General features: G+C 44.7%; 2 protein-coding genes and 1 long non-coding RNA gene across 9 annotated transcripts; 1 reads left to right on the top strand and 2 right to left on the bottom strand.

The window, feature by feature from the left end:
- Window positions 1-1,831: 1,831 nt before the first annotated feature.
- Window positions 1,832-17,341, bottom strand: LOC144578444 (uncharacterized). The gene is made up of 5 exons (XR_013524243.1): window positions 17,218-17,341; window positions 15,409-15,499; window positions 8,615-8,668; window positions 2,631-2,744; window positions 1,832-2,065 (listed from the first exon to the last, which is right to left on the bottom strand). It is a non-coding gene; the product is annotated as an uncharacterized LOC144578444 (long non-coding RNA).
- Window positions 4,288-22,106, top strand: TMEM140 (transmembrane protein 140). The gene is made up of 2 exons (XM_009003014.5): window positions 4,288-4,483; window positions 20,627-22,106. Exon 2 carries the CDS (start codon window positions 20,651-20,653, stop codon window positions 21,206-21,208), a length of 558 nt encoding a protein of 185 aa, XP_009001262.1. The 5' UTR covers window positions 4,288-4,483; window positions 20,627-20,650; the 3' UTR covers window positions 21,209-22,106.
- Window positions 18,710-26,839, bottom strand: CYREN (cell cycle regulator of NHEJ). Of its 7 annotated transcripts, none has more exons than XM_035254692.3 (4): window positions 25,349-26,800; window positions 24,976-25,250; window positions 23,939-24,014; window positions 18,710-23,043 (listed from the first exon to the last, which is right to left on the bottom strand). In XM_035254692.3, the coding sequence occupies exons 2-4, from the start codon at window positions 25,110-25,112 to the stop codon at window positions 22,774-22,776; spliced, it is 483 nt and encodes a 160-aa protein (XP_035110583.1). In that variant the 5' UTR covers window positions 25,113-25,250; window positions 25,349-26,800; the 3' UTR covers window positions 18,710-22,773. The 7 variants fall into 7 exon arrangements, with proteins under 7 accessions (XP_035110583.1, XP_054093667.1, XP_035110582.1 ...); XM_054237692.2 differs by having other exon boundaries at window positions 25,969-26,800; XM_035254691.3 differs by having other exon boundaries at window positions 26,471-26,800.
- Between the last annotated feature and the right edge of the window lie 902 nt (window positions 26,840-27,741).

The raw sequence follows: 27,741 nt of genomic DNA, 5'->3' as shown, positions 1-27,741 counted from the left end.
CAAAGACCCAGCTCTAAAACAGCACCCTGAGAGCTTCTCACACACTTCCCAGCAGGGGACTTTGGGGAAACCTGGTAGAAATCATTTTTAGAAAAACTCATTTAAAGTCTCTAAAAATTGTCTTTAAGATATATATCAAATAAAGACATATTTATTCAAGAAAAATTACTAAATTCCTGTAGGAAAAGTGAGAGTCTGTGGTACTTAGCCATGGCCCACTCCTTTCCTTCCCCTATGTTTCAGCAGAAGGGAAACTCCACTGTGGGAGGATATGGCCAAGGACACTGGGATCACAGTCCCTCCAGCTCCCAGTCAAGGGCTATGGTATCTCCCCTAGGAGGAGAAGGCTGCCAGTGTTTCTCATCTCCCTACCTCTGTGCAGCAGAGACAACATTTGAGACCACTGTGACTAAGAGGTCAGGGACTCCCTTCCTCCACTCAACTATAAGGCAAAGATTCTGTGGGCTGGGAATACTGGATTCCTGGTCACCTTTTCTCCAGCTACTTCATAGGGTGGAGGTTCCATGCCAGGAAAGTCCAGTTGAAGTTGAAAAGACCAGAGGCTACTACCCCACTCAGCACCAGGCCCAAAAAGCAGATGGGTCACTCCAGAAGAAGCAAGCCACTGTCACCAACCTCAGCTCCAGAGCAGTGGCTCAGATATGTTGTTGCCCAGGGGAGAGTCAAGCCTTATTAACAGAGAGTTCTGAAGCTGTCCTCAAATAAACTGATTTATTTGGAACAGAGTGTGGGAAAGTTCAAGGTTAAGGGTACTGCCAAAAACAATGGCAATTTTGATGGTAGGCAATTAAGAGGAAATGAGAAGTCTGATAAAAGCAACAAGCTCAACTGTAGGCCAGCTAGATTGCCAGAGAACCAGTGAAAGAGACAGTAAAAAGCAACCCTCTTGGAGTAAAAACAAAGAAGAGAAAAGGGAAGATAAAGAATAAGAAAGAGGCCAGGTGCAGTGGCTCATCCCTGTAATCCCAGCACTCTGGGAGGCCAAGGCAGGTGAATCACTTGAGCCCAGGAGTGTCAGACCAGCCTGGGCAACATGGCAACACCCTATCTCTAAAAAAAAAATATCAAATGTAGCCAGGCATAGTGGCGTGCACCTGTAGTCCCAGCTACTCAGGAGGCTGAGGTGGAAGGATCTCCTGCGCACAAGAGGTTGAGGGTGCATCGAGCTGTGATCATGCCACTGCACTCCAGCCTAGGAGACAGAGAGACCCCGTTTCAAAAGACAAAAAAAAAAAAAAGAACAAAGAAATATTTTAGACCTCCAGTTAAAAATGGCAAACTGGATATACATTTGATTTTGCTTCCTCTTAAAACCACCAAAATAATTTATTTTTTAAGGCATAAAGCTGAAAGGATGACAAGAGAGGAGACCATTTTGGAGGCTAGGAAGCAGAACAAATGTAAACTTCTAACAAAACAAGGAAGCTACACATAATGGGACAAAACCTTCAAAATTATAAAGGAAAATTACTTTTTACCTAAAATTTTATATTCTGACTAAATATGATCATATTTGAATAGGTCAAGTTAGAATGAAGATGTTTTCAGTTTTGTAAGTTCTCAAAAAATTATCTTCAGTGTACCTACTCTCAGGAAGTTACTGGAGATTTACTCTCCCAGAACTGGACAAATTGAAAAGAGAAATGCCTTTGATGCAGGAAGTAAAAGAACCAACCTAGGACAGACGCAAAGGGAATCCCCAGCATGGTGACAATGTGAGAATCCGGGACAACAGCTGTCTGTGATATCAAGCCAGACTGAGGCAGGTTGGAAGGCCCTGAAAAGCCCTTCTCAGAAAGATATAGAATACTTGATGCATATACATTTATTCATAGAAGATCTGATAAAGATTTGAGGGTTGGATTAGTGTTAATTCATAGAAAACCAAGCAAACAAACTTTATTAAACAGGCAATTATCTTTGGAGAAGACCAAAAGTTATGCCGAATAAGAAAAGTAATCTTCATTTTCTACATGGCTCTGCTGCTGTAAACGGTATTTCCAGGCGTGCCTCAGAGATGCATTGCAGGTTCCGTTCCAGACCACTGCAATGAAGTAAGCATTACAGAAAAGCAAATCACACGAATTTTTGGTTTCTTAGTGCATATAAAGTTATGTTTACACTATAAGGTAGCCTATTTAGTGCATAATACTGTTATGTCTAAGAAAACCTAATGATATACCTTAATCTAGAAATACTTTGTTGCTAAATAATGCTACTGATCATCTGAGCCTTTGCATTCACAACATAAGGCCTATCTGCTTTCACAATGCTTTCCTCTCTAAGCTTAGTCATTTCTAAGTTTCAAATTTTAATGAAAGACATGTGATGTGACTTTTCCTTTCACTTAATCACTTACAAGCCACTGTAGGGGCATTAATTGGCCTCATTTCAATATTACTGTGTCTCGGGAATAGGGAGACCCAACGTGAGAGAGAGAAATGGAGGAATGCCTGGTTGGCAGAGCAGTCAGAACACACGACTGGCAAGTAAGTTCACCATCATACAGTGCGGTTCATGGCACCCCAAAACAATCACACCAGTAACATCAAAGATCACCATAACCAACACTGTAATAATGAAAAAGTTTGAAATGTTGCAAAACTTACCAAAATGTGGCACAGGGACATGAAGTGACACAGGAACATGAAGTGAGCAAAAGCTATTGAAACAATGGTGCCAATAGACTTGCTCAATGCAGGGATGCCACAGATCCTCAGCTTCTAAAAGATCCATAAGGAAAGAGACGTACAATAAAATAAAGTGTACCTGTGCAAAGTAAACACTGAATATTGATTTAAACAAAACTATAACCAGTTTGGATAGAGAAGGAAGACAGGAAGCATACTTCAGGAACACATAGTTGGGAAGAAGAAAGCTAAATCTTCACCTTCTATGGTTGGGAGTCAGTAGATTGTGCCTGAAACTGAAAAACCAACAAGTACCAATCCAAGCATGTTATTCAGAGAGCTGAGGTAAATGCCTAAAGAATGAGCACAGGTGAAAGTGACTGCCTCTGAATAAGAAGAAAGGGAGAGTGTGGGACTGACGATTTTCATAACAAATTTTGAAAAACTGACTCTTTGAAAACTGGGTACATGATAACCTGGAATAAATTTCATAAATATAAACATGTTTCTATGTCTTCTATATCACTTCACTTTACTCAGCAGTATTCAGTTTTCAGATTAGTTTATATTAGTACCAAAAAGTTAATTTTCTCTGTCTCAAGGCATTAATAGGGAGGCTAGACCAAATATACAGAAATTCCACTTTTAATAATAATAGCTACCATTACTAAGTTCCTAGTGCTGTACTAAGCACTTATATTATCTCCAATCCCCAGAGCAGCCATGCAAAGTAGGTACTGTTTCCATTTGACAGATAAGAAATTGATGCTCAGAGAGATTAAATAATTTGCTAGTATGTAGCAGAACTCTCTGATCTCAAACCTCTGTTCTTCCTCCTGGATCGAGCCTCTTTCCAGAGTATGAGCTCAAAAGAACTAGGGGCAGGGGGAGGGCAATGTAGCAGTTCAAAAAACTCCTTTGGGGGAAGGGCAGGGAAGCAGAAGAGAAACACTGAAGGATTCAGCAATACCACTAGGTAGCGGTCTACTCATATAACCAAGTTTAACCCCCAGTCGAAATTTCCAGTTGGTCATGTGAGCAAGGGAAACAATTTTTAAACTCTGGCCAGGAGCCCCAATGCTTACAAAAATAAAAGCTTTGTTCTGCTCTGTTCTCATCTATTTTGAAATAAAATAGATGGTCCAGCTGCTCCAACATGGGCCTAAACACCCTAGTGAGAATGCTGAGGACACAAAGTTTTGTGCCCAGAGAAGCCCAGTCATCATTATAAAACTGATCTCTGAAAGGGGTTAGGGGGACAGATGGCATAGCTGCTTCCTAAGAGAATGAGTAGGAGGTGACCTGGGTCTGACTGCCGCACTGACTGGGAGCTAGGACCATGTGATCCTGAGGAGTTTCTTCTGAAGAAAATTCCGGGTTGTGTTTATCTTGCAGTTTAAATCACTGGGAGCTTCGAGAGTTCTTTGGCTACTTTCCTTTCTGGAATTATTGTGTGACATAATCAAGACATTTACCTGGCTCTTTAAATCAGTGTGGGTAAAGAATTCATGATGATGGACAATAAAAAGTTGTTTACATACCTCATTTCTGAAAAGTCATGGGCCACTGGCAAGTTAAGAAACGAAAGTGAAATCAGCTGATAGTGACATCAGTCAGAATAAATGTACCAAAGTTCAGAGAGCTGTTTACTAGGCACGACAGCGAATGCAAGGGGGCACCAGCTCAGGACTGCATCTGCCTGCCATTTCGCTTCCACTCCTTTCTAGAGTCGGACATTAGAAAGCCAGGGAGAAGGAAGATTCAAACAACCAACCCTGATTTCCTGCTCCTCCTTTTCATGAGTGCTCCTGTGGGCTCTGCACCTCCTTTCTGTAAGTACCGATCCTGCAAGCATCACAGCTTACCCAGACATCCACTACCTTGTAAGACAATTTTGTTTTCTTCTCAGATGTTTCTCATTCTGGCAATCCGCATAGGGGAACCCACTGGTTGTTCAGTGTTTGTGACCTTCCCTCCCTCGCGTCTGTAAACTCTACCCACCTTTACTCTCTGCTCTCCTTCCTTCCATTCCTCAGCATCAACCTAAGTAGCTCTGGCCTCAAAGATGATGAAAGTAAGGCCAGTATAACTGATTAGAACCATGCAGGGCTGACTGTGCACAGCAGGGTCTTGCACACAGCGTGTACAAGGACATGGCTGTGGCTTGTGCTATACACTGTTCATCAGAAACAGGTAAACAAAAGCAGGTCACTGACCAGCGCTAACTAAACCACTATTCAAAGGTAGTTATGAAAACACCATAAAACCTTAAGATACACACTGAAGATTAATATGGACAGAAAGACTTGTGTTCTTGCCTCAAAGAACAGGACCTACGAGATGTTTAGACCCTATGTTTGTTATTAGACCAGATTGCTTCTCGTGCCCCAGTAGAAATCCATGGTGGTATTTTAGTTCTCTTGGGGCATATTTTAAGAGATCTTTTTTTTTAATGTGGGCTTAGTTTCTATAATAACTTCCACTATGCTTCTTTGCCTATGAAAATCAAAGGCTCCTTTGAGAGAGGGAAAAGACGCATATTTCCTTCTTTTCTTCCCTCATGCTGAAGAGCGTTTTTCAATATCATCTTCCCATACCCCATTCCCCAAAATCTCAGGTCTGAGACTCGGTCTATGAGAAATTCTTTCAATCTTTCACATATTCCTCTTTCTCAAATTTCTTTCCAGTTTAGTCCCTGCTTTATCTAATTACTAAGATTGTTTTGATTGCCTATTTTATAAATTTGTTTTTCATAAATGTAGCACATAATTCTAAAAATATTTTAATGCAAATAGAGAAGAACAATTGCCTGTAACGTCACCACCCAGAGCTACCGGAGCTAACACGAAATTTTCAAATACTTCTTTAGACTGTTTCTCCTATACATCTTTATATGGATGTAGTCACACTATATAGAGTGATTTTATACCTGCTTTTTCTAAAAGATGCATGGTATTTTGTCCTTTATATGTCATAGTTCACTTCTAATATTGGACTTTCCAACCGTTTGCCATTTTGTGCCAAAAGCAATGCTGTGCTGAATATTCCTATGTATAAATTATTTACTGCATTTCTGATTGCTATCTTAGGATAGATTTATAAAAGTGGGCCAAAGAGATATGGCTATTTTTAGTTTGGTGTTCGTTTGTTTGTTTGCTTGTTTGTTTTAAGATGGAGTCTCACTCTTGCTGCCCAGGCTAGAGTGCACTGGCGCGATCTCAGCTCACTGCAACCTCCACCTCTGGGTTCAAGCGATTCTCCTGCCCTAGCCTCCCGAGTAGCTGGGATTACAGGCACCCACCACCACACATGGCTAATTTTTTGTATTTTTAGTAGAGACAGGGTTTCACCATGTTGGTCAGGCTTGTCTCGAACTCTTGACCTCAGGTGATTCACCTGCCTCAGACTCCCAAAGTGCTGGGATTACAGGCGTGAGCCACTGTACCCAGCCAGGGGTTTTTAATGTGCATTGCCAGTCTGCCTCCCTGAAAGTTTGTGCAAATGTTCACATCCACCATCATTGTGTGAGAAAGCCAGTTTTACCACACTGTTGGTATCATCGAGTGTTTTTGACCTACAGCATTGATAGGGAAACTCAGGTTATTTTACTTGGTGTATCTTTGATTATATTAGAAAAGTTACAGAGTTTTTTTCATGTTAGTTAACTACTTTGCATTCTGTTTGAATTCTCTCTTCATATTTGTCCATTTTTAATGAGCTTTAATGTTTGTTGACAGTTTACATAAACATTTTAAACATTAAGTACATGAAATCATTTCATATTTGTGGTAGATATTTTCCATGCTCATTGACTTTTAATTATATTTATGTTGTTTTCGGTGAATAGAAATCTATATTTTAGAATAGTTAAATCGGTGCAATTCTTTCAATATAGTTTCTACTTGCTTTTAAGTTCCAAATTTTATTTCTCACTCATAAATCAAATATATACTTTTTTCCAGAACTTTGATTTTTTATCTGTTTTTACCTTTTACTCTTTGATCCATGTGAAATTTATTTGGGTATGCGGAGTGAGATGAGGACCTAAAATAGTTTTGTTTCTCTTTTCTCATTAGCTAATCAATTGCTTCAGCATTAATGAAGAACTCCTTTCAGGCCTCAAAACAAATGTCTCTTCTGCAGAGAGGCTTCCCCCGACCCTATAATCTAGAGTCATCACTTCCTCCTGCCAGTTTCTCTCCCTAACTCACCTTGTTTATTTTCTTCCCAAAGCTTTGCAAAAATTATACTTATCTTTTTAAATATACATTTGGTGTTTGCCTTTCCAACCAGAGTGCAGGCCCAATGAAAGCAGGCACCTGGTTTGTCCTGTGTGCACTGATTCCCCAGAGCCTCTGATTCGGGGAGTCATCCAGAATGTGCCACTAATAGAGTCACAAGATAAAATGCTGACTCCATCGGCCGAAGCGGGTGGCAAATCACCTCCATAATTGCAGAAGAGAGCTGGAGCAGGAAAACTAGCCACTGACAGCCAAAGCCAGTCACTAGTTTCTGGTACTACTGATTCTCAAACTCTGAATCTTGTGAATCTTAGCCGCCCATAAACTGGACCATGGAGTCCTGCCAATAGAATGTATTTTTAAATCTTATAAGATTAGCTAGGCGTGGTAGCTGGCGGCAGGCTCCTGTAATCCCAGATACTTGGAAGGCTGGGGCTGGCAAATTCTTGAACCCAAGAGGCAGAGATTGCAGTGAGCCAAGTTGGTGCCTCTGCATTCCGTCCTGGGCAACAGAGCGAGGCTCCATCTCAAATAAACAAACAAACAAATTAGGATGGGTCATTTGTAGACATTTCTCATTTTTAAGGATTTTTTTTTCCCTCTAAACTTTTTGTAATATTTGTTCCCACTTTGATTATCTGCTAGTGGGAAGTAATAATCAATAAAATAATTGTATAAATAGCAAGTTAATTAATATTAATAGGACCATTTAAACAGCTATCTCAATGGCTTCTCATCTGGGTGCCTGGACTTACGCTTCTGACTGTATATTACAATCTCATGGTATAGTCCTATTTCTCTGATAAAGCTGTTTTATTTACATTGAATAATTAAGTATATCAAAACATCACAGCATTCCATAAAAAGCCTGATGGTAGGGATGGCTGTCCACATAAAACATTGTGAAATCCAGGAGCTGTTACCACCGACACACTGTTGAGAAACACCACAGTAGCCCCGTTTTAAAAAAAATTAGAACCTGGACTCATGTTTCTGCCAAAGGAAATATGACACATTTCCCTTTCTTCTTCCCTTTTTATTTTCGTGACAGCCACGCCCATGAACACACTGATCTTCAATGTGTTGTGCCAGAAATATTTTACCCAGGACTGGTGGCCTCCAATACCCTTGTTCTATGCCCTGGCAAGTTCTGTTGCCCCAGCTTTCTGACATTTTCTTCCCAGTTCTCCTCCCTCCGTTCAGGCGACATACCCAACTGTCTCTACATGACTCTCTGTCAATTCCTGTTTCTCCCCTGAGCTATTGCTTCAGCATCATAATTAGAGCAGACACACTGACCCAGCTTGTGCCAGGTCCCAATCCTCCTATATGCGAGTTAAATTTTTTCAGTCTCACAGCAGCCCATGAGGAACGTGACAACTGATGCATCACAGATGAGGACGTGAGGCTCAGGCTGGCTACTTCACTAGCCCAAGGTCATATGACTAGTGAGTGACAGAACAGCGACATGCTCCCAGGTCATCTGGCTCTAAAGCCCATGCTCCTTTGCCACACTGTGCCACCTCTCAACAGGACAGCTGCATCCTGCAGTCAACACCACCAAACAAAATGAGGCCAGCTTCCTAGAGTCCATCTCTGGGAATGAACCCTGGCACTATTTGTCTTCCTGGAATTTCATCACTGTCAGGCTGGTAGCCTGGGCTTAACGTCTCTGAGCCTCAGTTTTCTGTCTATGATAATAACACTTTAAATAATACTTACCGGGTCATGTTGTAAGTGCCATGCACAAATAACTTCATTTCATTTCCATAACATCTATAAAATAAGTTATATAATTATAGCCATTTTACAGATCAGAAAACGAGGCAGAAGGATGTTAAGTAACTAAGGTTACATAGCTGCTGAATGGAAGAGCAGGGTCTTGAACCCAACAGCCGTAGCTTCAAGGTCCATGCTCAGAACCAGTACTCCACACTGTCTTCACTATATCAAATGGGAACAGTGATATTAATGTCCACACATGGGTGTTGTGAAGATGAAAAGAGTTAATGCATGTAAAGGGCCAGGCACCCAGTTAGAGGTAGATCCTCATGGTGATTAATAATGCAGCCTGATCAGCTGGCTGTACAAGCTTAGACAAATTACTGACCCTCACTAGGCCTGTTTTCTTCTCTGGAAAATGAAGACAAAAAACAGTAACTCTACACATATGGTTGTAAGAAATTAGTAAGATAATACTTGTTAAGTGCTTAGCACAGGGCCTGGCATATAGTAAATTCTCAAGAGATTTTGAGGTATGTTTTCAATTATTAATATGTTCTCGCTAAAATTAGATTCCTTCTCAGACCCCTTCCACTGATCAAAGAGTCCTATCAAAGCAAGTTCTCCCCTCCCTGGTCCCCTTTGGCTTTCTGAAATTAATGAAAAGAAAGACCCTAGGATCCTAATGGCTTACCTGTTTTTTCTTTTAATAATCTATTCTGCAAAATTTGCTAAGTGTATAACATTTAACAGGAGCAAAATTAAAAAATGTTAAGTTCCATGCGGTAGTCCTCAAGGCCATGATAGCAACTGTTGCTGATGGTGCCCTGTAGGGAAGGGGCTGCCAAACTATGCATCTGACAAAAGCCTAATATCCAGAATCTACAAGGAACACAAACAACTCAACAAGAAAAACAACCCTATTAAAAAGTGGGCAAGGGACATAACATAAACAGACATTTTCCAAAAGAAGACATATGGAAACACATGACAAAATGCTCAACATCACTGATCATCAGAGAAATGCAAATTAAAACCACAATGAGATACCATCTTACACCAGTCAGAATGGCCGTTATTAAGAAGTCTAAAAACAACAGACGTTGACAGGGATATGGAGGAAAGGGAATGCTCATACATTGTTGGTAACAATGTAAATTAATACAACCTTTAGGGAAAACAGTATGGTGATTTCTCAAATAACTGAAAATAGAACTACCATACAATCCAGCAACCCAGGATATCACATTTATTGATTTGCATATGTTGAACCATCCTTGCATCCCTGTGATAAATCCAATGTGATCATACTGTATTATCTTTTTGACGTGCTGTTGGATTTGATTTACTAGTATTTTGTTGAGGATTTTTGCATCTATATTCATCAGGGATATTGGTCTGTGTTTTTGTTTTTTGTTGTATCCTTGTCTGGTTTTTGTTATCAGGGTGATACGGGCCTCAGAGAATGAGCTGGGGAGAATTAATCCCTCCTTGATTTTTCTAATAGTTTTTGGATTATTGGTATTAGTTTTTCTTTGTATGGTAGAATTTGCCTGTGAATACATCTAGTCTTAAGCTTTTTTGGAAGATTTTTTATTATTGATTCAAGCTCACTACTCATTATTGGTCAGTTTAGAAGTTCTGTTTCTTCCTGGTTCAATCTTAGGGGCTTTTGTGTTTCCAGGGATTTATCCATTTCCTCTAGTTTTTCAAGTTTGTGAACACATAGTTTTTCATAATAGTCCTTGATGATCTTTTGTATTTCTGTGGTATCAGTTGCCTGATATAAATGTTTCCTTTTTCATTTCTGATTGTGTTTACTTGGATCTTCTCTCTTCCTGGTTAATCTAGCTAGTGGTTTATCAATTTTGTTTATCTTTTCAAATAATCAGCTTTTAGCTTTATTGATCCAAAGAACCAACTTTTCGCTTCATTGATCCTTTGTAAATTTTTTGTGTCTATCTCATTTAGTTCCACTCTGATCTTTCTTTTCTGCTAACTTCAGATTTGGTTTGTTCTTCTTTTTCTAATTCTTTGAGGTGCAATGTTAGGCTGTTAATTTGTGTCTTTCTATTTTTTTGATGTAGGCATTTAATGCTACAAACTTCCCTCTTAGCACTGTTTCTGCTGTAACCTGCAGGATTTAGTACAATGTGTTTTTTCATTTATTTCAAAGATATTTTAAATTTCTGTCTTAATTTCTCCATTGACCCAGTAATTGTTCAGGAGTATGCTGTTTAATTTCCACGTATCTGTATAGTTTCCAAAGTTCCTCTTGGTATTGATTTCTAGTTTTAGTCCACTGTAGTCTGAGAAGATACTTGATATAATTTCAATTTTTAAAAAAGTTTTGTGGCCTAACATGTAATCTATCTTGGAGAATGTTCCATGTATTGACAAAAATAAATGTATATTCTATAGTTGTTGGGTAGTTTTATAAGTCAATTTGGTCTAAAATTCAATTTAAATACAATGTTTCTTTGTTAATTTTCTGTTCCAATGATCTGTCTAGTGTTATAAGTGGAGTGTTGAAGTCCCCTACTATTATTGCATTGCTGTCTACCTCTTTCTTCAGATCTAGTGATATCTGTTTTGTGGATCTGGGTGATTCAATGTTGGGTACATACATATTTATGATTATTGCATCCTCTTGCTGAATTGATCTCTATATCATTATACACTAACCTTATCTGTTTTTCTGGGTTTTTTTTTATTATTTAAAGTCTATCAGATATAAGTATAGCTAGGCCTGCTTGCTTTTGTTTTCTCATTATATGGAATCATCTTTTTCCACCCCTTTGTTTTTAGACTATATGCCTTTTTGAGTAAGGTTAGTTTCTTGTAGGCAGCATATAGTTGGATCATGTTTTTTAATCCATTCTACCAATCTGTATCTTTTAAGGGGAGCATTTAATCCACTTACATTCAAGGTTAATATGGATCTGTAAGAATTTGTTTCTGTTTTATTGTTCATCATTTTCAAGTTGTTTTATAAATTGTCTTTGCCTTTTTTACTTTGTGTTTTGATGAAACTCTCATGTTGCCATTTGATTCCTTTCTCTTCCTTTGTGTGATTTTTTTATATAAACGATGCATTTTATATTTCTGTATGTTTTTGTGATGGTGAATATTAACCTTTGGCTCGACATGGTGGCTCATGCCTTTATTCCCAGTGCTTTGGGATACTGAGGTAGAGGGATGCCAGGAGTTCAAGACCAACCTGGGCAAAATAGGGAGATTTTGTCTCTATAAAAAATTTAAAACTCAGCCAGGCCTGGTGGCACATGTCTGCTGTCCTAGCTAGTCAGAAGGGTGAGGCAGGAAGATTTCTTGAGCCCAGAAGCTCAAGGCTGCAGTGAACTATGAATGCGCTACTGCATTCCAGGCTGAGTGACAAAACAAGACCCTATGTCAAAAATAATTAATTAAAAACATCATTCATTTCAATGTTTAAGATCCCTTTGAGCATTTCCTATAGTACCAGGAAATGCAAATTCCCTAAGCATTTGCTCATATGGGAAGGACTTTATTTCTCCTTTAATAAAGCTTATTCTGGCAGGATACAAAATTCTTCACTGACGGTTTATTCATTTTTTTTTCCCCTTTAGCACTTTGAAAATGCCATCCCATTCTCTTCTGGCATGTGAGGATTCTGCTGAAAAGTCCTCTATTAAGTCTGATGTGATTTGAGATTTCATTTATAGGTGACTAGCCACTTTTGCTAATTTTAAAATTCTTTCACTTGATTTCAGACATTTTGAATATAATATGCCATGGTGAAGTCCTTTTGCAATGTCTTTTCCTGGAGATCACTGGGCCTCCTCTATCTAGATGTCTAAATTTCTTGATAGATTTGGGAAATTTTCATTGATTATTTCTTTAGATATGTTTTCTAAACTTTTTAATCTCTTTTCCACCTTGGAAATACCAATAATTCATAAGTTCAGCGCTTCTTGTAGTTCCAGATATCTCAAAGGCTTATTCATTCTTTTTTATCCTTTTTTCCTCATTTTTGTCTGGATTATTTCAAAACTCCTGTCTTCAAATTCTGAGATTCTTTCTTCTGCTTTGTGTAGTCTATTATTGAAGTTTTTGAGCATATGGTGCATTTCCTTCAATGAATTTTTTAGTTCCAGAATTTCTGCTTGTTTTTATTTAAGATGTCTATCTCCTTGATAAATTTCTCATTTATATCTTGGACTAATTTTCTGATTTCTTTGTATTAGCTTTCAGATTTCTCTTGCACCTCATTGAGCTTCTTTAAAATCAATATTTTGAATTCTTTATCTGGCATTTTGAAGAATTCTTTTTTATTGGGATCTGCTGCTAGACAACTATTGTGGTCCTTTGACGGTTGATATGGTTTGACTGTGTCCCCACCCAAACCTCAACTTGAATTGTAGCTCCCATAATTCCCACGTTATAAGAGGGACCCAGGGGGAGGTAACTGAATCATGGGGGCCAGTCTTTCCTATCCTATTCTCATGTTAGTGAATAAGTCTCATGAGATCTGATGGGTTTATCAGGGTTTCCACTTTTGCTTCTTCCTTGTTTTCTCTTGCCACCACCATGTAGGAAGTGTGTTTCACCTCCTGCCATGATTCTGAAGCCTCCCCAGCCAGTTACAATTAAACTTATAGTTTAATTAGAACAGTAAGTCCAATTAAACCTCTTTTTCTTCCCAGTCTTGAGTATGTCTTTATCAGCAGTGTGAAAATGGACTAATACAATGGTGTCATATTTCTCTTTTACATGTTTCCTGTATCCTTCCATTGATTTCTCTGCATCTGGTATAAGGTTGTTTGTTCCAGTTTTTGGAAATTGCTTCTAGAAGGGAAAATTTGTTCCTCAGGATGTATGTATGTTATTGAACAGGATACTTTGACTTTGATTTTGGGTACCTGCAGTAGTGTGATCTTTCTGTGACTTCTTCGGCAGTACCTAGGTCAGTGGTCTCTGTGATTTCCTGAGTAAGATAGAGTACTGTAATTAGATGAAACGAAGTCTCCAGAAGTTTAGCTGGGAACTTGGATGTCAACTGAGCAGACTTTGGGCCCCAGTGGTGGCAACAGTGGGATGAGTGTGCCTGGTTTTAGGCCCCACAGCAGTTTACACTGGCTCTGGTGGTTAGTGGGTCCTGGAGAGCCGATTCTTGTGCCGACATGTGGCTTGCTTAGAAGCTAGTAGTGGGAATGGTGAGCCCAGTGTGTGGGTATGATCTCTAGCTCCAGGCCAGGTGGTATCATGTGAGTGATGGCAGTGGCAGTGTTGGAGCAGCCACCTGGGATCCAGGCAGTCCATGTTGGTGTTGCTAGAAGCTGTGATGGGTGAGGTGGGCTAATCCCCAGTCTCACAGCCACCTGAAGCAGGGTGGTCGGCATTGCTCTAAGTGTGCTTAGGAGAGCTTGATCATCCCTGTCCCATTCCCACATGGGTGGCAGCTGCAGTCACATTGCCTCACACTTAGACTGATTGTGAATCAGTATTAAATTCTCAAAATGGTGCCAGCTGTGGGCTTGTGACCAGAGAAGGCGGGAGAGGGGGACCTTCTCAGGTAAGTAGCATGGGCAAGAAGCTGTAGAGTTTGGTCTACTTGAGTCTCAGTCTCACAGCAACCAGTAGCAGTCGCTGGGTATTGTCCTAGATATGTGTGAGAGAGCATGGATTCCTTGTCCCTGCAGCCACATCAAGTTGAACTAAGCAAGAAGGTGGGGCACAGACCCACATTAAACTCTCAAAATGGCACCTTTAGCTTGTGAACAAGAGGGCCAGGCTCCTTTTGGGCAGGCAGCTGTGGGGAAGGCGGTCTGCTCGCATTTCAGTCTCAACAGCAGCATGTTTCAGAGCTGTGGGTATTGACCTAGATGTGCAAAGGGCAGCCTGATTTCCCTGTTAATCCTTGGCTGGGTGGCAGCTACAGCTGTGCCAGCCCAATTTCAGTCCCAGGGAGGGGTGCAGTCCAACATTAAACTCTCAAAATAGCACCTGTAGCCTGAGACCAGAGAGGGTGGAGCACCTCACAGGCAAGCCGCATTGACAAGAAGCTGTGGAACATACAGGCTGGTTATGCCTCAGTCTTACAGCAGCCCATGTCAGGGCAGTGGGTCTTGTACTAGATATGTGTAGGTTGGAATGATTTCCCTATCCCTCCTTAGCAAGGAGGCCACTGCAGCCTCCTCAGCCCAAACTCAGGCTGGGAGGGGGATGCAGCCCAGCATTAAACTCTCAAAATGCCACCTGGACCTGGGATCAGAGAGTGTTCCTCCCAGACAAGCAATGTGGAAAAGAAGCTGAAGGGAGGGCTGTCTACACACATCTGTCTCACTGGCAGCCCACAGCAGGGCAGCAGAACCTCCTAGGGGTACATGGGGGCACCCACTCTCCTGTCTCCCCGGAGCAGCTCAGCAGCAAGAGCCATGTCTGTAGAGTCCCAGGATCTAGGCTCTCAAAATGACACTCTGCTGAGGCTGCTCCAGGTTCAGATGCCTGTGAGGTTTTGTATGGGTTTCCTTTCTGTAGCAATGTCTCTGAGCAATGTTTAGGATCCCTGTATGTCAGGCCCAAGGTCCTAGTGGGTCAGGGTTTCCTCCCATGGCCAAGACTGTAACAGTTTGTTTTAGAGCCCTAGGGGGTTCTCTCTTACTGTTTCCCCACATCAGGAGCCTCTCCAGACTCTCAGTCAGCTCCAGCTAAGCAAGCTGCCCCAAACCCTCTCCTACTTATGTTTCCCATATCTTCTCCAGCTTATCCTAGCATCCTCTCCTAGACAATCTGTTCAAAATGGATCCACTTACTATTTTGGCTTCTCACCATGGCAGAGGCACAGACTACCCGCGTTTAGATAGTCATCTTGTTCCTTTCAAGTTTCACTCTTTCAATAAGAACCTGACAAAAACACAATTTAGAATTAAATGACACAATATTCATGTCTCTTTCAGCCCCCATCCCATTCTCCCTTATTAGTATGAAAATTTTAGAGGTGCTTAAACAAACAAACAAACAAAAAAGCTGCCTTAAACTAATCTCCTGAGAACACTTTTCTTCTATTTCCCTAACTAGGAATTTGTGTTGCCTTTAAGCAGAAATCATCTCCCTCCTAAGGCCCTGCTCAGGCTGTAACTCTCAAGTGACAGTGGTCAAGTTACATGCTGACCTGGAGTCTAAATCTGTGCCTGGGTCCAGAGGACCTAGTGCAGAAAAAGATTATAATTTACTGACACAATTACAATGGCAAAAGGCTAACAGCCTTTATTTTTAAAGGGTTCATACAGACCAACAAACAAAAACTGAAACTCAAAATGATTTTTAAAATAGCAAAAGAACTGACAGCACCTCACAAGAGAAGAAATACAGATGGTCAACAAACACTTGAAAACATTTACTCATGAAGAAAAACTATCACTGATCATTTGTCATTATCAAAGAATAAAAGACTCAAGAATATGCAATACTGGGGAGGATGAGATGAGACATACACTCTCTTAAACTGCTGGTGGAAGGATAAACTGATTCATAACATACTCACCATAGCATTCATAACGTTACAAAATAACGTTATAAGCCATCATGTGTATACACTATAAATTATGATACAGCTACATGCAGTCCTTAAAATAGTGCTTAGGAAACTTTCTAGTTCAAGTAGAATGATGTTCACGAAGTGGGATACAAACATATATACGTAATCCCAGCAGTGTAAAACACCACTATAAAAGAAGTGTGCTGTTCAGAGTGGTTATTTCTACAATGTGAAGCTGTAGAAGATGAATTTTAGTCTTTTCTTTGCACTTTCATGTATCTTCTAGTTTCCTGCAATCAACATGTGTTATTTTATAAACAGGAAAAAGTTCATCTAAAAATGGCCACAGTGACTCAGCAGTCTCCCCTCTGCCTCTGAAGGAAACATTGGCTAATCATTAAAGGGAATTTAAAAGTTCACTGTGGTGAAGGTGTTATTATCAGGATTGTTTAAGAAAAACAAAAACGAAAAGCAGGGTAGGCCCGTGGGGAAGCAGAGAAGAGTGTCATGAGATTTCCAACCAAAGAACCATATGCTGCCACTGCAAAACGTTTAGGGAAAGAAGCGAGCACCAACCTCCACCCTCTCCATACACAAGTTCCTGAAGTCTGTTCATAGTTCCAATGGAAAGCATGGATGGGCCATGCCAGCACTGTGCTGGGCATGCATGTGACATTAAACACAGCCCTCACTCAAGCAGCTCTGCTGTCCTAAGATGTGTAACCAAGATTCCTACATGAAAGAATTCAGGGAGACTATGTGGCAATTTCATTCGCTCATTAAAAAAAAAAAGAGCCCCTACTGTGTATCAGAATAGCAAAACAGATGAAGATTGTTCCTCTGAGACATGACACTGGGGTGAAGAGTAAATCCTAATTTATAGCTAAACCAGAGTGTGGGCTGAAGGAGCCCAGGAATGAATGCTCATGCTGCATGGATCAGATTTAGAGAAACAGAAAGTAGGGAAAGACTTTAGGAGCTGGGGAGTAGCTGAGGATGGGCAGATGGGAATGTATTATTACACAGCCTGAGCAGCTGAGCAGATGCTAGACTGCACAAGGCAAGAGTGGAAGCTGGGCCTCACCAGAGAATTCCACGTTCAAGTTCCAAGTCGCACCAGATAGTGGAGAGCCTCATAGGAGCTGGGACTGCCAAAAGGTGAGGGGCCGCCACCTTCTCCACATGCCTGGTCCTGAGCTTCTTGGCTTGTTTTATTTTGTTTCGTTCTACATTTAAAACCACCAAAAGGTCAGTTAAGAGAAAAATGAGGAAGTCAAAACAAAGGCTCCTGGTGCCTGGCAGGAGCTGCCAGGAGGTGGCTGATGCAATCTCCCCTCTGAGAAGCCACATTAATTTTTAAAAAGGGAGCTCTATTTTCGAGGCAAAATGTTTCATAATTTTTTTGGTGGGCGGAGGGGGGGGAATCCCAGTGTAACAGAATTCAAATAGGAAAAGTGAGAGGGAGTGTTTAAACAAAGGCATCCCCAAGTCCCTTCCTAGTTGGTCCTGAACAATGGAGCAAGTCAAACCTTTTCCACAGCACAACGGTAGGTATAAATCAGAGAAGTCCTGGAAATCCACACACACCCTAAGATACCCAAACCCATTAAAAGCACCGATATAGACTTTTACAACATTTGCTAAATAAGCAAAACCGTACAAAATATGTTCCCGTTGGCAATTTTTCCCATACCACAGACTCAAATGGTTAAAACTCCTTATCATCCCAGGCTAATAATGTACAGACTAAAGCCATCTTTTCAATTCCCAATAAATCCTTCTGTAACAAGCATCATTGCTCCAAGAATCTCTCAACTACATTCAAACATGGGTATTCAGGTCCTTGGCCCTGGGACCTCCAGAGCCTTTGAGAGACAGTGCCACCAGAGGCGGCAGCCAGGGCTTCTCCCGGGACAGCCCTCACTCCTCCACTCCAACTGTCCCCACCCAGCTCCTCTGGAGCAGAAGCCACAGGCACACCTGGGCAGAACTGAACAGATGGCCCAGTACTGCTGAGTCGGGATCAGTAGCATCCAAGGGGAGGTGGTGGCAGTGTGGACCCTGCCCTTGCTGTACTCCCAGGCCCCAGCTCTCTGCTGGCCAGTGTGCCCAGGTCTCTGACAAAGGAGTTGCTGGTCAGTCTTTATTCACATTTTTGGCACACACCAGGTCCTCTGAATGGAACCGCCCTCTCTCTCAGCTTGTTCCATGTTGTTTTTTCCCCACTTGGTCCCTTTCTGTTCTCAGAGAACAAATGCAGTGTGTGGAATGAGACAGACCTTCCAGTCACCTCTGGGGAAGAGGAGCGGTCTGTTCCTCCAGAGGGGTCCCCTAAGAAGCTGATTATCAGGGCTGTGTAGCCTCTGGGTCCTTCCCTAGGGCCACCACTCATTTTGCTGCTGAACACCATCTGTGACTTCTTCCCAGGGCTTACAGGAAGCCACTTGGTATCATGGTCCCCATATCTCGTACCTCACAAAGCCTGAAGCTCTGTGTTCCTAGTCACTTCCAGGTATGAATGCTGTTGCATTAGTCCATTTTTATGCTGCTATGAAGAGATACCTGAGACTGGGTAATTAATAAAGAAAAAGAGGTTTAATGGACTCACAGTTTCACATGGCTGGGGAGGCCTCACAATCATGGCGGAAGGCAAAGGAGAAGCAAAAGCACGTCTTACATGGCAGCAGGCAACAGAACATGTGCAGGGGAACTACCCTTTATAAAACCATCAGATATCATGAGACTTACTACCATGAGTACAATATGGGGAAAACCCACCCCCATGATCCAATTACCTCACACTGGGTCCCTCCCATGACATGGGGATTATGGGAGCTAAAATTCAAAATGAGATTTGGGTGGGGACACAGCCAAACCATATCAGCCAAAGCTTATCCCATATTGGAAAATGCACATATGTAAAGGTACAGTGTGCAGACCACTGTTTCAGAGGCCAACTGGACAAACCCCTTCTGATTTAAAAAGTAGTGAAAATAATGTTTTAAAAGAGTATAACAAAGTGGGCACTTTTATATACAACTAGACGGACTATGATTAGCAAGTTTTCTGTAGGCCAGTTAGGCAATATTCAGCAAAATCACTAAAAGATATTTCTACCCAAAAAGTGCACTTATAGGTAGCTCACCTGAGAAAAAATCAGATTCCAAACAAGATTCACACAAGCATCTTCACTGACCATCACTTATTATGGTGAAAAGTGGAAACAATTTGTCTAATGATAGTATAATGGATGATTCCATGTGAACTATTATGCAGCCATTGATCAAGTTTTTGAAGAATATTTAATAACATTGAAAAATGTTTACTAAATCTAGTGAAAAGCATGTTCAATGGCATGTTTATGTAAAAATACATCAGCACAGGAAGAAAATATTGGTAGAATATTAACAGTGGTTTTATGATGTGTATGGTGGGATACAGGTTTTGTTTTTTTTTGTTTTTTTGTTTTCTGCAAAAGCCTGTAATCCCAGCACTTTGGGAGGCCAAGGTGGGTGAATCATTTGAGGTCAGGAGTTTGAGACCAGCCTGGCCAACATGGCAAAACCCATCTCTACCAAAACACAAAAATTAACCAGGCATGATGGCAGGTGCCCATAGTCCCAGGTACTCGGGAGGCTGAGGCAGGAGAATCACTTGAACCTGGGAGGTGGAGGTTGCAGTGAGCCGAGATCACACCACTGCACTCCAGCCTTGGTGACAGAGTGAGACTCCATCTCAAAAAAAAAAAATCCTCTATTGTTTTCTATAATTAACATATATTACCATTGTCAGAAAAAAAATGTATTAGGTTTTTAAATAATGAATATATAATGAGATTTCATCACCAGGTAATGTCTTGGCCCAGAAATGAGTTCCCAGAGCACAGCAGGTAAAATCAGAGTGAGTGTGGCAGTGGTCCTCAACCCAGGATCAGCTTTGAACGAGCTGCAGAGCTTCAGAAACACACCAGTGCCCAGCCCTAAGCACAAATGTTGGGCTTTGATCGATCTGTGGCGCAGCAATGGGTAGTTCTTACAGCTCCCCAGGTGGTTGTCTAGGCAGCTGTAGTAAAAACCGTACCTTCCTCCATCTTCAAGTCCCCAGTAAGGGTGGGCCTTGCCCTTCACCTCAGCCAAAACCCAGCATCAAAAAAGATCGGAGAAATCCCCTCACTAATCCTTCCAGTGGCTTGTATTTGGACTGGAGCAAAGCCTTTGGCTAAAGGGCATTTCACTCAGTTTAAGATATTTTACACTTTCAAAGCTGCCTGGGGGACTTTTCCTCCCAACCTCAAATCAGAGGGCAGCTAATGACTTACTAGCAAAGGGATCCTGGCAGGAGGTCATCTCAGATTTCTGGCCTTTGGCAGAGGGCAGGGTAGGAGAGAAGACTGCCATGGGTTTTTAAGAAATGCCAAAGGGAGAACATGAGCTTGTGAGGACACAGGGAGCAAGCGAGGGAGAGCTGGACTGACGGCTGTGACTTCCCCGCAGGTCCCCCCGCAGAGGGCAGGAGAGATGGCCAGCCCAAGGCCTCGGTGGGGCAACCTGCTGCTGTTCATGAGCATCATGGCCCTCACAGTTGTGGTCATCTCCCTGATGTTCTACGCTCTCCTCTGGAAGGCTGGCAACCTCACTGATCTGCCCAACCTGAGAATTGGCTTCTACAACTTCTGCTTGTGGAATGAGGACACCAGCATCCTACAGTGTCACCGGTTCCCTGAGCTGGAGGCCCTGGGGGTGTCTCAGGTTGGCCTGGCCCTGGCCAGGCTTGGCGTGTATGGGGCCCTGGTCCTCACCCTCTTTGTGCCCCTGCCTCTCCTCCTAGCCCGGTGCAACAGTGATGAGGGAGAATGGCGGCTGGCAGTGGGCTTCCTGGGTGCAGCCTCTGTGCTACTGGCTGGCGGCCTAGGCCTCTTCCTCTCCTATGTGTGGAAGTGGGTCAGGCTCTCCCTCCTGGGGCCTGGGTTTCTAGCTCTGGGCAGCGCCCAGGGCTTACTCATCCTCTTGCTTATGGCCACAGTTGTGTTCCCTCTGAGGGCTGAGAGGGCTAAGAGTGCGCTTGAGAGCTGCTAAAGTCTTATGTGATTGCAAGGGTTCAGTTCCAGCCACGCTCAGAGATGGTACATCTTTTCAGCCAACTCATTTTATAGCTAATACTGATCTCCAGCTCCAGCAGATGGAACCCACTACAGAGGTGGGGCCCTTACATCAAGGAGGCCAAGGGACACCAAGGGCAGCCGGAGCACCGGTGGCTTCTTAGTGTAGGACTGTCTGTCCTTCAGGACTTCCAAGGCTTCCAAAGACTCCCTAAAACCATGCAGCTCATTGTCACAGCAATTCCTGCTTTAATTAATGGATCTGAGCAAATCTTCCTCTAGCTTCAGGAGGGAGTGATTCCCATCATGGGGCCAGACGTCCAGGCTGATCTGCAAAATGTCAAACTGAAACCTAGCAAAGATTTATGGCAACAAATGAGGACATTAAAAAAAAAAGTGAGCACCTCAGTGTCACTGGGGCCCTGATTAGGGAGCTTCCACTGGACTCACCATGGTGAGTGGGCTGCCAGGAGCCACCACTGGGACTCCACTCCCACAGGCCCAGGAATGATCTCTGAGTGACTCAACAAAGGATACATGGGGCACAAAGAGAAGCCTTGGTTGCTTCAAAGCTTCCCTGGACCTGAAGCCAGATAGAGCAGATACATCTGCCGGCAAATCACTCCCATGATGAGACCCAGGACACCAAATCCGTGTGAACAGGACTGGACGGTTGTACACATACAAACGCTGCCACCCTCCACTTCCCAACCAGGACCTGGAAAGGACATTGGCACAACTTACACATTGGGGAATTTTGTGTATTTTCTAGCACCTGTGTATTGGAAAACCTGTATCATTTCCAATGATTTACTCATCTACACCTGTCCAAGGCCACACTGAAAACAGAGGCAGAAACATGGACTCAGATGTGATTGCTTGTCTTCAGTGTCTCTTCTGGGCTGTCCCTCTTGCTTTATAGCTAACTCCCTGGGGACCAAGGTACAGGTGAAAACAAGGTAGCAGCCTAGGGGAGGAGGCCTGTCTGGCTTACCAGTCTGTATACTGTCCTCAAGCTCCCAGACAGGGTGGAGAACTGTGGGTAGCTCGTTTGCCTTCTAGGCTGGCTGGAGGGATGGGAGCTCTCTGACTGACTGACCATGACGGAAACTATTTTTTAAACAGGCTTCCTCCTTCAGGAGAGATCATGCGGACTAAACTTTAGCAATTCCAGTGCGCCTGGCTGTGATCCTTTTCTTTGAAAAGTATTGTCTCTTTGGTTCCAGTCAGTTGGACCAGCATATGACATCATTCTCCCTGGAACCTGGTCACTGACTACCACAGACAGTTGGGATTCCAGCGCCTCGGAGCTGGGAGAGGGCGCAGTACATACAGCGGGATTCGAATGGGATCTCTTTTGAGCCATGGCTTCCGCATACTCAAAACAGCAGCCCCAAGGCCTGGAGTCAATCTGCCAGGCCCAGGAAGGCACAAAGGTGGGAGCACAGAGAGCCCCATTCCCATAGGTGGGCGGCCCAGCAGCACCAGCAGAAGTTCAGCTGCCCTCCAGCTGCTCTTGGCAGGAAGTTCAGAGTTTATGCCCTAGCTGAAAAAGATCTCCCTGACGTATTTCAGCACATCCTCCTCTTCCTCCTCCTCCTCCCCTTCGGGGCTCCTGCTGGATGGGGAATTGGAACTTCCCAGCCTCTGGGAAGGGCTGAGGCCTGGGGCCGGTGCCTCTTTCCCACTGTCCTCTTCCTCACTGCTGCTCCCAGAACTCGTGTGAGGCGACACAGAGCAGGGAGGGGAGGGTTGTGGGTTATCAGTGCCCACCAGGGCCGGCTGCTCGCAGGGCTTTTCCTGTTTGCGGTTCTGTGGAATACAGGAAACGGCAGGCTCAACAAACATGTTTTATTTCCTTAACATGCTGATCTGTCTGTCGGTAACGTAGGATATATCCAGAAGCAAAGCCAATGTGACCAGGCCAGGCAATGCACCCATATCCTGAGCACCCACCCTCTCTTCACCCCACTCCAGCCCAAACCCCTCTTCTCAGCTCTTGAAGAAACCAGGACCCACTTGGGAGAGAAGCAGGCAGAGACGTAAGGATCAGCTGAGGGGCAAGGAAAAAGAAACAAATGGAAGAAGCATGTCTAGAAAGGCCAGTAACAGAATGGAAGGAGCTTAGGATACAAAACCTGGGTGTGAGCCCACGTCTTAGCACTAGGAAAAGTCCCAGAGGCTCGATTTCTTGTAGTAGTATCTTGACACAACCACACCACAGGGTTATTGCTAAGCTAAAATGACGTCACACACACTTTCAAGGCACCTGGGAAACTACAGAGTGCTTTACAACTCTGAGGCCTTGCAATTATTACTGCAGGAAGCCAGGAAGCTCAGCAGCCTCTGCTCAGGAGAAGGGCAACGGCTAAAAAGTCATCTACCCAACTGGAACACTTTCCAAGAACACAAAGAGGAAAACGCTTCATGTCCCATCCACATCCACACTAGTGCACAGTCGCTCTCCCTCACACACACACACACGCGCTCCCAGGCGTCTAGCCCCAAAGACCCACCCCATGGGTGCACACCCACATGGGAGAGGCCTGGGGAGCAGGGCCGAGACAAGAGTAAGGCAAAGGGCAGGAGGAAGAAGACGAAGCCTGCGGCAGAGGGTGTCTCTCTTACTGACAGTGACCAAGGGCCTAATCTAGCTTCTGCCCATGGAGAGTTTCTGGTCATGAGTAAGTGGCTCAGCTGACTTTACCTCAATCAGGATTCCCAGAGCAACATCAACTATCTCAGCCTCATTCATGCAGTACACAGTCCTCGTCACAGGGAGTCTGAAACAAAGACACACAAGGCACAGATAACACAGGCTCTCAGGTCTCACAAGGACAAAGAAAACAGGAGCAAGCGGGCCTCTTCCCCAAGCCTTTCCCACCAGGCAGGAGGCACCAGCACCTGAGCTGAGGAGCTTCCTCCGACACAGACACAATTTCCTCAGCCTTGCAGCCCAGTGACTGGCACGGGCTTCTTGGAGGCAACACTGGGGTGCCTCCCACCTTCCACTAACTGCCCTACAAGAATCTGGAAGTAGGGAAGGACAGCTGCCTCTGAAACACTCATGTGGATGCAAGAGTAAGGGGACCTCAGGCCAAGGCTGCATCGAGAGGAAACTGAAAGCAGGACCACATTTAGGGAAAGATGGCAGCCATCACAAGGGAGGGCTGTAAATTAGGAAACCCTAGAGGAGGAGGAGCCAGACAGGGAAACAGGGAACACCCACTTGATGGGGGGAGAGGGGAGCACACTTGATGCTGCAGCCTGGAGACACTCCCCTCCAGCAGTTACCATCATTCAACTAACTCACTTCCCAGCTGCTGATCTCTTGCTGGCCCCGCAGCTGCTGCTCATCTGTCCATCCCTGAAGGTCTGTTCACAGGAAGAGCAGGCACCACTCAGGAGACCAGACCCTACCCCTGATCTTACCCATCTCATGTAACCATGTCTGCTGCAAAGGAAAAGACTGGCATTTTGGACAAGTGGCATCAGAGCCTGGCTGACATGAAGAAGCCACTGTGTGTGTGCTGACAGCAGAGACAAAAGTGAGGGTGTCCTCAAGGGTCAACCCACTTTGCCTCCCGCTGGCAGCCCATCCGCCTCCTAAGATCTCAGGAGATGATCAGACTGAAACACCCACCCATCTTGCTGTTCTGCCTCAACTGGAAGACCCGGCCCAGATCGTGGGGGCCCCTGATCCACTCGAATTTTGCAGGGGTCCTCTGACCAGGGTTGTCGCACCTTGCTTCTGCCACCGGCACTGCTGCCATTCTCCTCCTCTTGGGGGCCTTCACTGGTGCCACATTCTTTGCAGCCACCTGGGCTGTCAGCCATGAGGGAAGGATCCTCTTTTTCGTCTCAGATTGTAAGGTTTCCATCTCTGTACCTTCCCACAAAGAAGTGTCAGGACCCAAGCTTAATGACCTGCTTTTTCATTCAGGAAGGCAAATCTCACTCTCTAGTCACACCCAGAATTACACGTCCATTTATCCTCAGTGAGAGTTGATCTTTTATTCCTACAAAAAACAACAAAGTCCAGTGAATTCCAATAAGCTAGAATACCTCCAGTCATCAGGTACAGTTACTCGTCAGTGCAGGGTAGGCCAGAACTGACCAAGAGGTGAGCAGGGCCCAGGAGACTCAGAAGGCCATTCACAGGCATCGAGCAGGTGTGATTGTGGGCAGAACAGCAGCTCGAGAGAGAGCCCTCTGACCTCCCCAAAGCTGGTGCCCCCACAGGCAGCCAGAGCCAACCAGAGATACCACCCTGCAGCATCTGTGCTGACTCAGCACAGGAGGAAAGGAAGGAGGCGGAGACCTCTAATGTTCCTTCTCATTACCACCCCAAATGCCACTGTCCTCAGGGTGCCCAGCCCATCCGATCCCTAAAATACCCCTTAATGGCCTTTCATCTGCCCTACTCCAGATTTCTCCATTCCTCTATGGTGACTGAGTTACAATAAACTGAGGCCATTTTATTTCACAGTAAGGTCTCATTGGCCAACACCCGCCCTTAAGCTAAAGAGACTTCTGATTGGTCAAACTTGAACCAGCAATAGCGGCCAGGGGGCATCACTGTGCCAGTAGGTAGACTGTGAGGCCCCTGCCCCACACCAGCCTCAGATCTAGTTTGGCCTCTCTTTTCCCTATCCCAACTGTTCTGCCTCCACTCTGCAGTCCCGAAGCTCAGTCCTCACCCAGACGGGAGTTGACTCAGAGGGCCTAGGTCTCTACCTTCCACTTAAGAATCAAGCCAGAAGCTCCTACAGCAGAGGTTTGCCCAGAAAACAGTAGTCAGCGATAGTCCTCTCCGAATCATAATTTGATAATACATTGCTCATTCATATGGATGTTTACAATTTAAGAAAAAATATTAGCAGGCCCTCCTCACAACCTGTCTGGCCACGGGGCACACCTTTGCCAATGTACCTTAATTTCTGTCAAAAGTCAGACAGTGATGTCTGACCCCTACCCACTAAGGCGCCTCCCAAGCCCACAGTGCTGCAGTCTATGCAGACAAATTTATTTCACCCTGGGGTGCATATTAAGTACATTTCGCAAACAAGGAACTGAGGCTTAGTTAACTTGCAGAAGATGACAGAAAAGTCTGAAATCAGCTGGTTGGCTTCACAGCCTCCAGACCCTGTACTGTGTACGCCCTGCTTCTCGGCCCCAAGGGCTGGCCGCAGCACCTTCCAGAAGCTGGGGCTCCCGGGCTCCCCGCTCGCGGACCGACCTCAAACCGACCCATCCTGCCTGAGCGAACCGGGACCAGCGGGAACGCGATGTGCCGCCCGTTCACAGCCCGCCCTCGCTTTCGGGGCCGGTCCCCGCACTGGCGGCGCCGACCTGCGGCGCGCTCCTCCGACCTGCCTACTGGTTTCCCTGCTCTCACGGTCCCCTGCTCCGGCTCTCGTGCCCCTTCGTAGCTTCCAGAGCGGAGCCGGGAGGCAATTCCCGGAAGGTTATGGGACCCGCACCCCCCACCGGAACTTAAAGCCTCGCCGTCCTGCCCGGCGCCCGAACTCCGCGGACCTCCTCCGGCCGCCCGCGTCTTCCGGGCCCTGCGCGCTCCCAGCCTCCGGTGCATTTCCGGTCCCATCGCTCACGTCATTTCCGGCTTCCAGCCGCTGGCTCACTGGGAGGTCCTGGCCGTGCCCGTGTACCTTGCCGGCACCCAGTTTCCTGCGCGCTGTGAATGCCAGCTAGGCGGTGCGGCCCGGCCCGACCTGAGGAAAGCGAAAGTGTCCATTCCTGGGCCCTGAAGTTAGCGGAAGGGAAAAGGGAGCATTTTTGAAAGCCCCTCCGGGAATTCCCTCAAACGAGGTTGAACGCCCCCTGGTGGACCAGGCAGTCCTCGCGTACAGGAGGATGGGAGCCCGGCCTGTTATCCTATAAGAGAGGAGTCCTTTCTAAGGCTTACTATTCGGGTGGCGGCCCCGGGGGGTCTCCTCTGCTCGCGCGCAGGACGTTGGGCTCCGCCGCCGTCACGTGGCGCCGGCGCTGAGTTTTAGTTAAAAACCACACTGCTAGCTTCACGCAGTCCAAAGGAGGCCGGAGCCCAGACTGGAAATCTCCGATGTGAGGCCTTCCCCTACAGTATTTTGAGGTTACAAGGATGATATGATAAGATCTAGAGCGGTGACTGACACCTGTAATTCCAGCACTTTGGGAGGCCAAGGCGGGCGGATCACGAGGTCAAGAGATCGAGACCATCCTGGCCAACATGGTGAAACTCCCATCTCTACTGAAAATACAAAAATTAGCTGGGCCTGGTGGCGGGAGCCTGTAATCCCATCTACTCGGGAGGCTGAGGCAGGAGAATCACTTGAACGCGGGAGGCGGAGGTTGTGGTGAGCCGAGATCGCGCCACTGCACTCCAGCCTGGCAACAGAGCGAGACTCCATATCCAAAACGGGGGGTGGGGGGGAATCTGTCCCCAAATGGGAACTCCGGACAGCGATCGGAAACGTGGTCCGCAACAAATAGGCGACTAGAGTGGGTGCC

This window comes from Callithrix jacchus, chromosome 11, assembly GCF_049354715.1.
Source record: "Callithrix jacchus isolate 240 chromosome 11, calJac240_pri, whole genome shotgun sequence".
Lineage (NCBI taxonomy): Eukaryota > Metazoa > Chordata > Mammalia > Primates > Cebidae > Callithrix > Callithrix jacchus.
The sequence above is the reverse complement of the archived record's forward strand: the minus strand, read 5'-3'. Positions and strand labels throughout refer to the sequence as shown.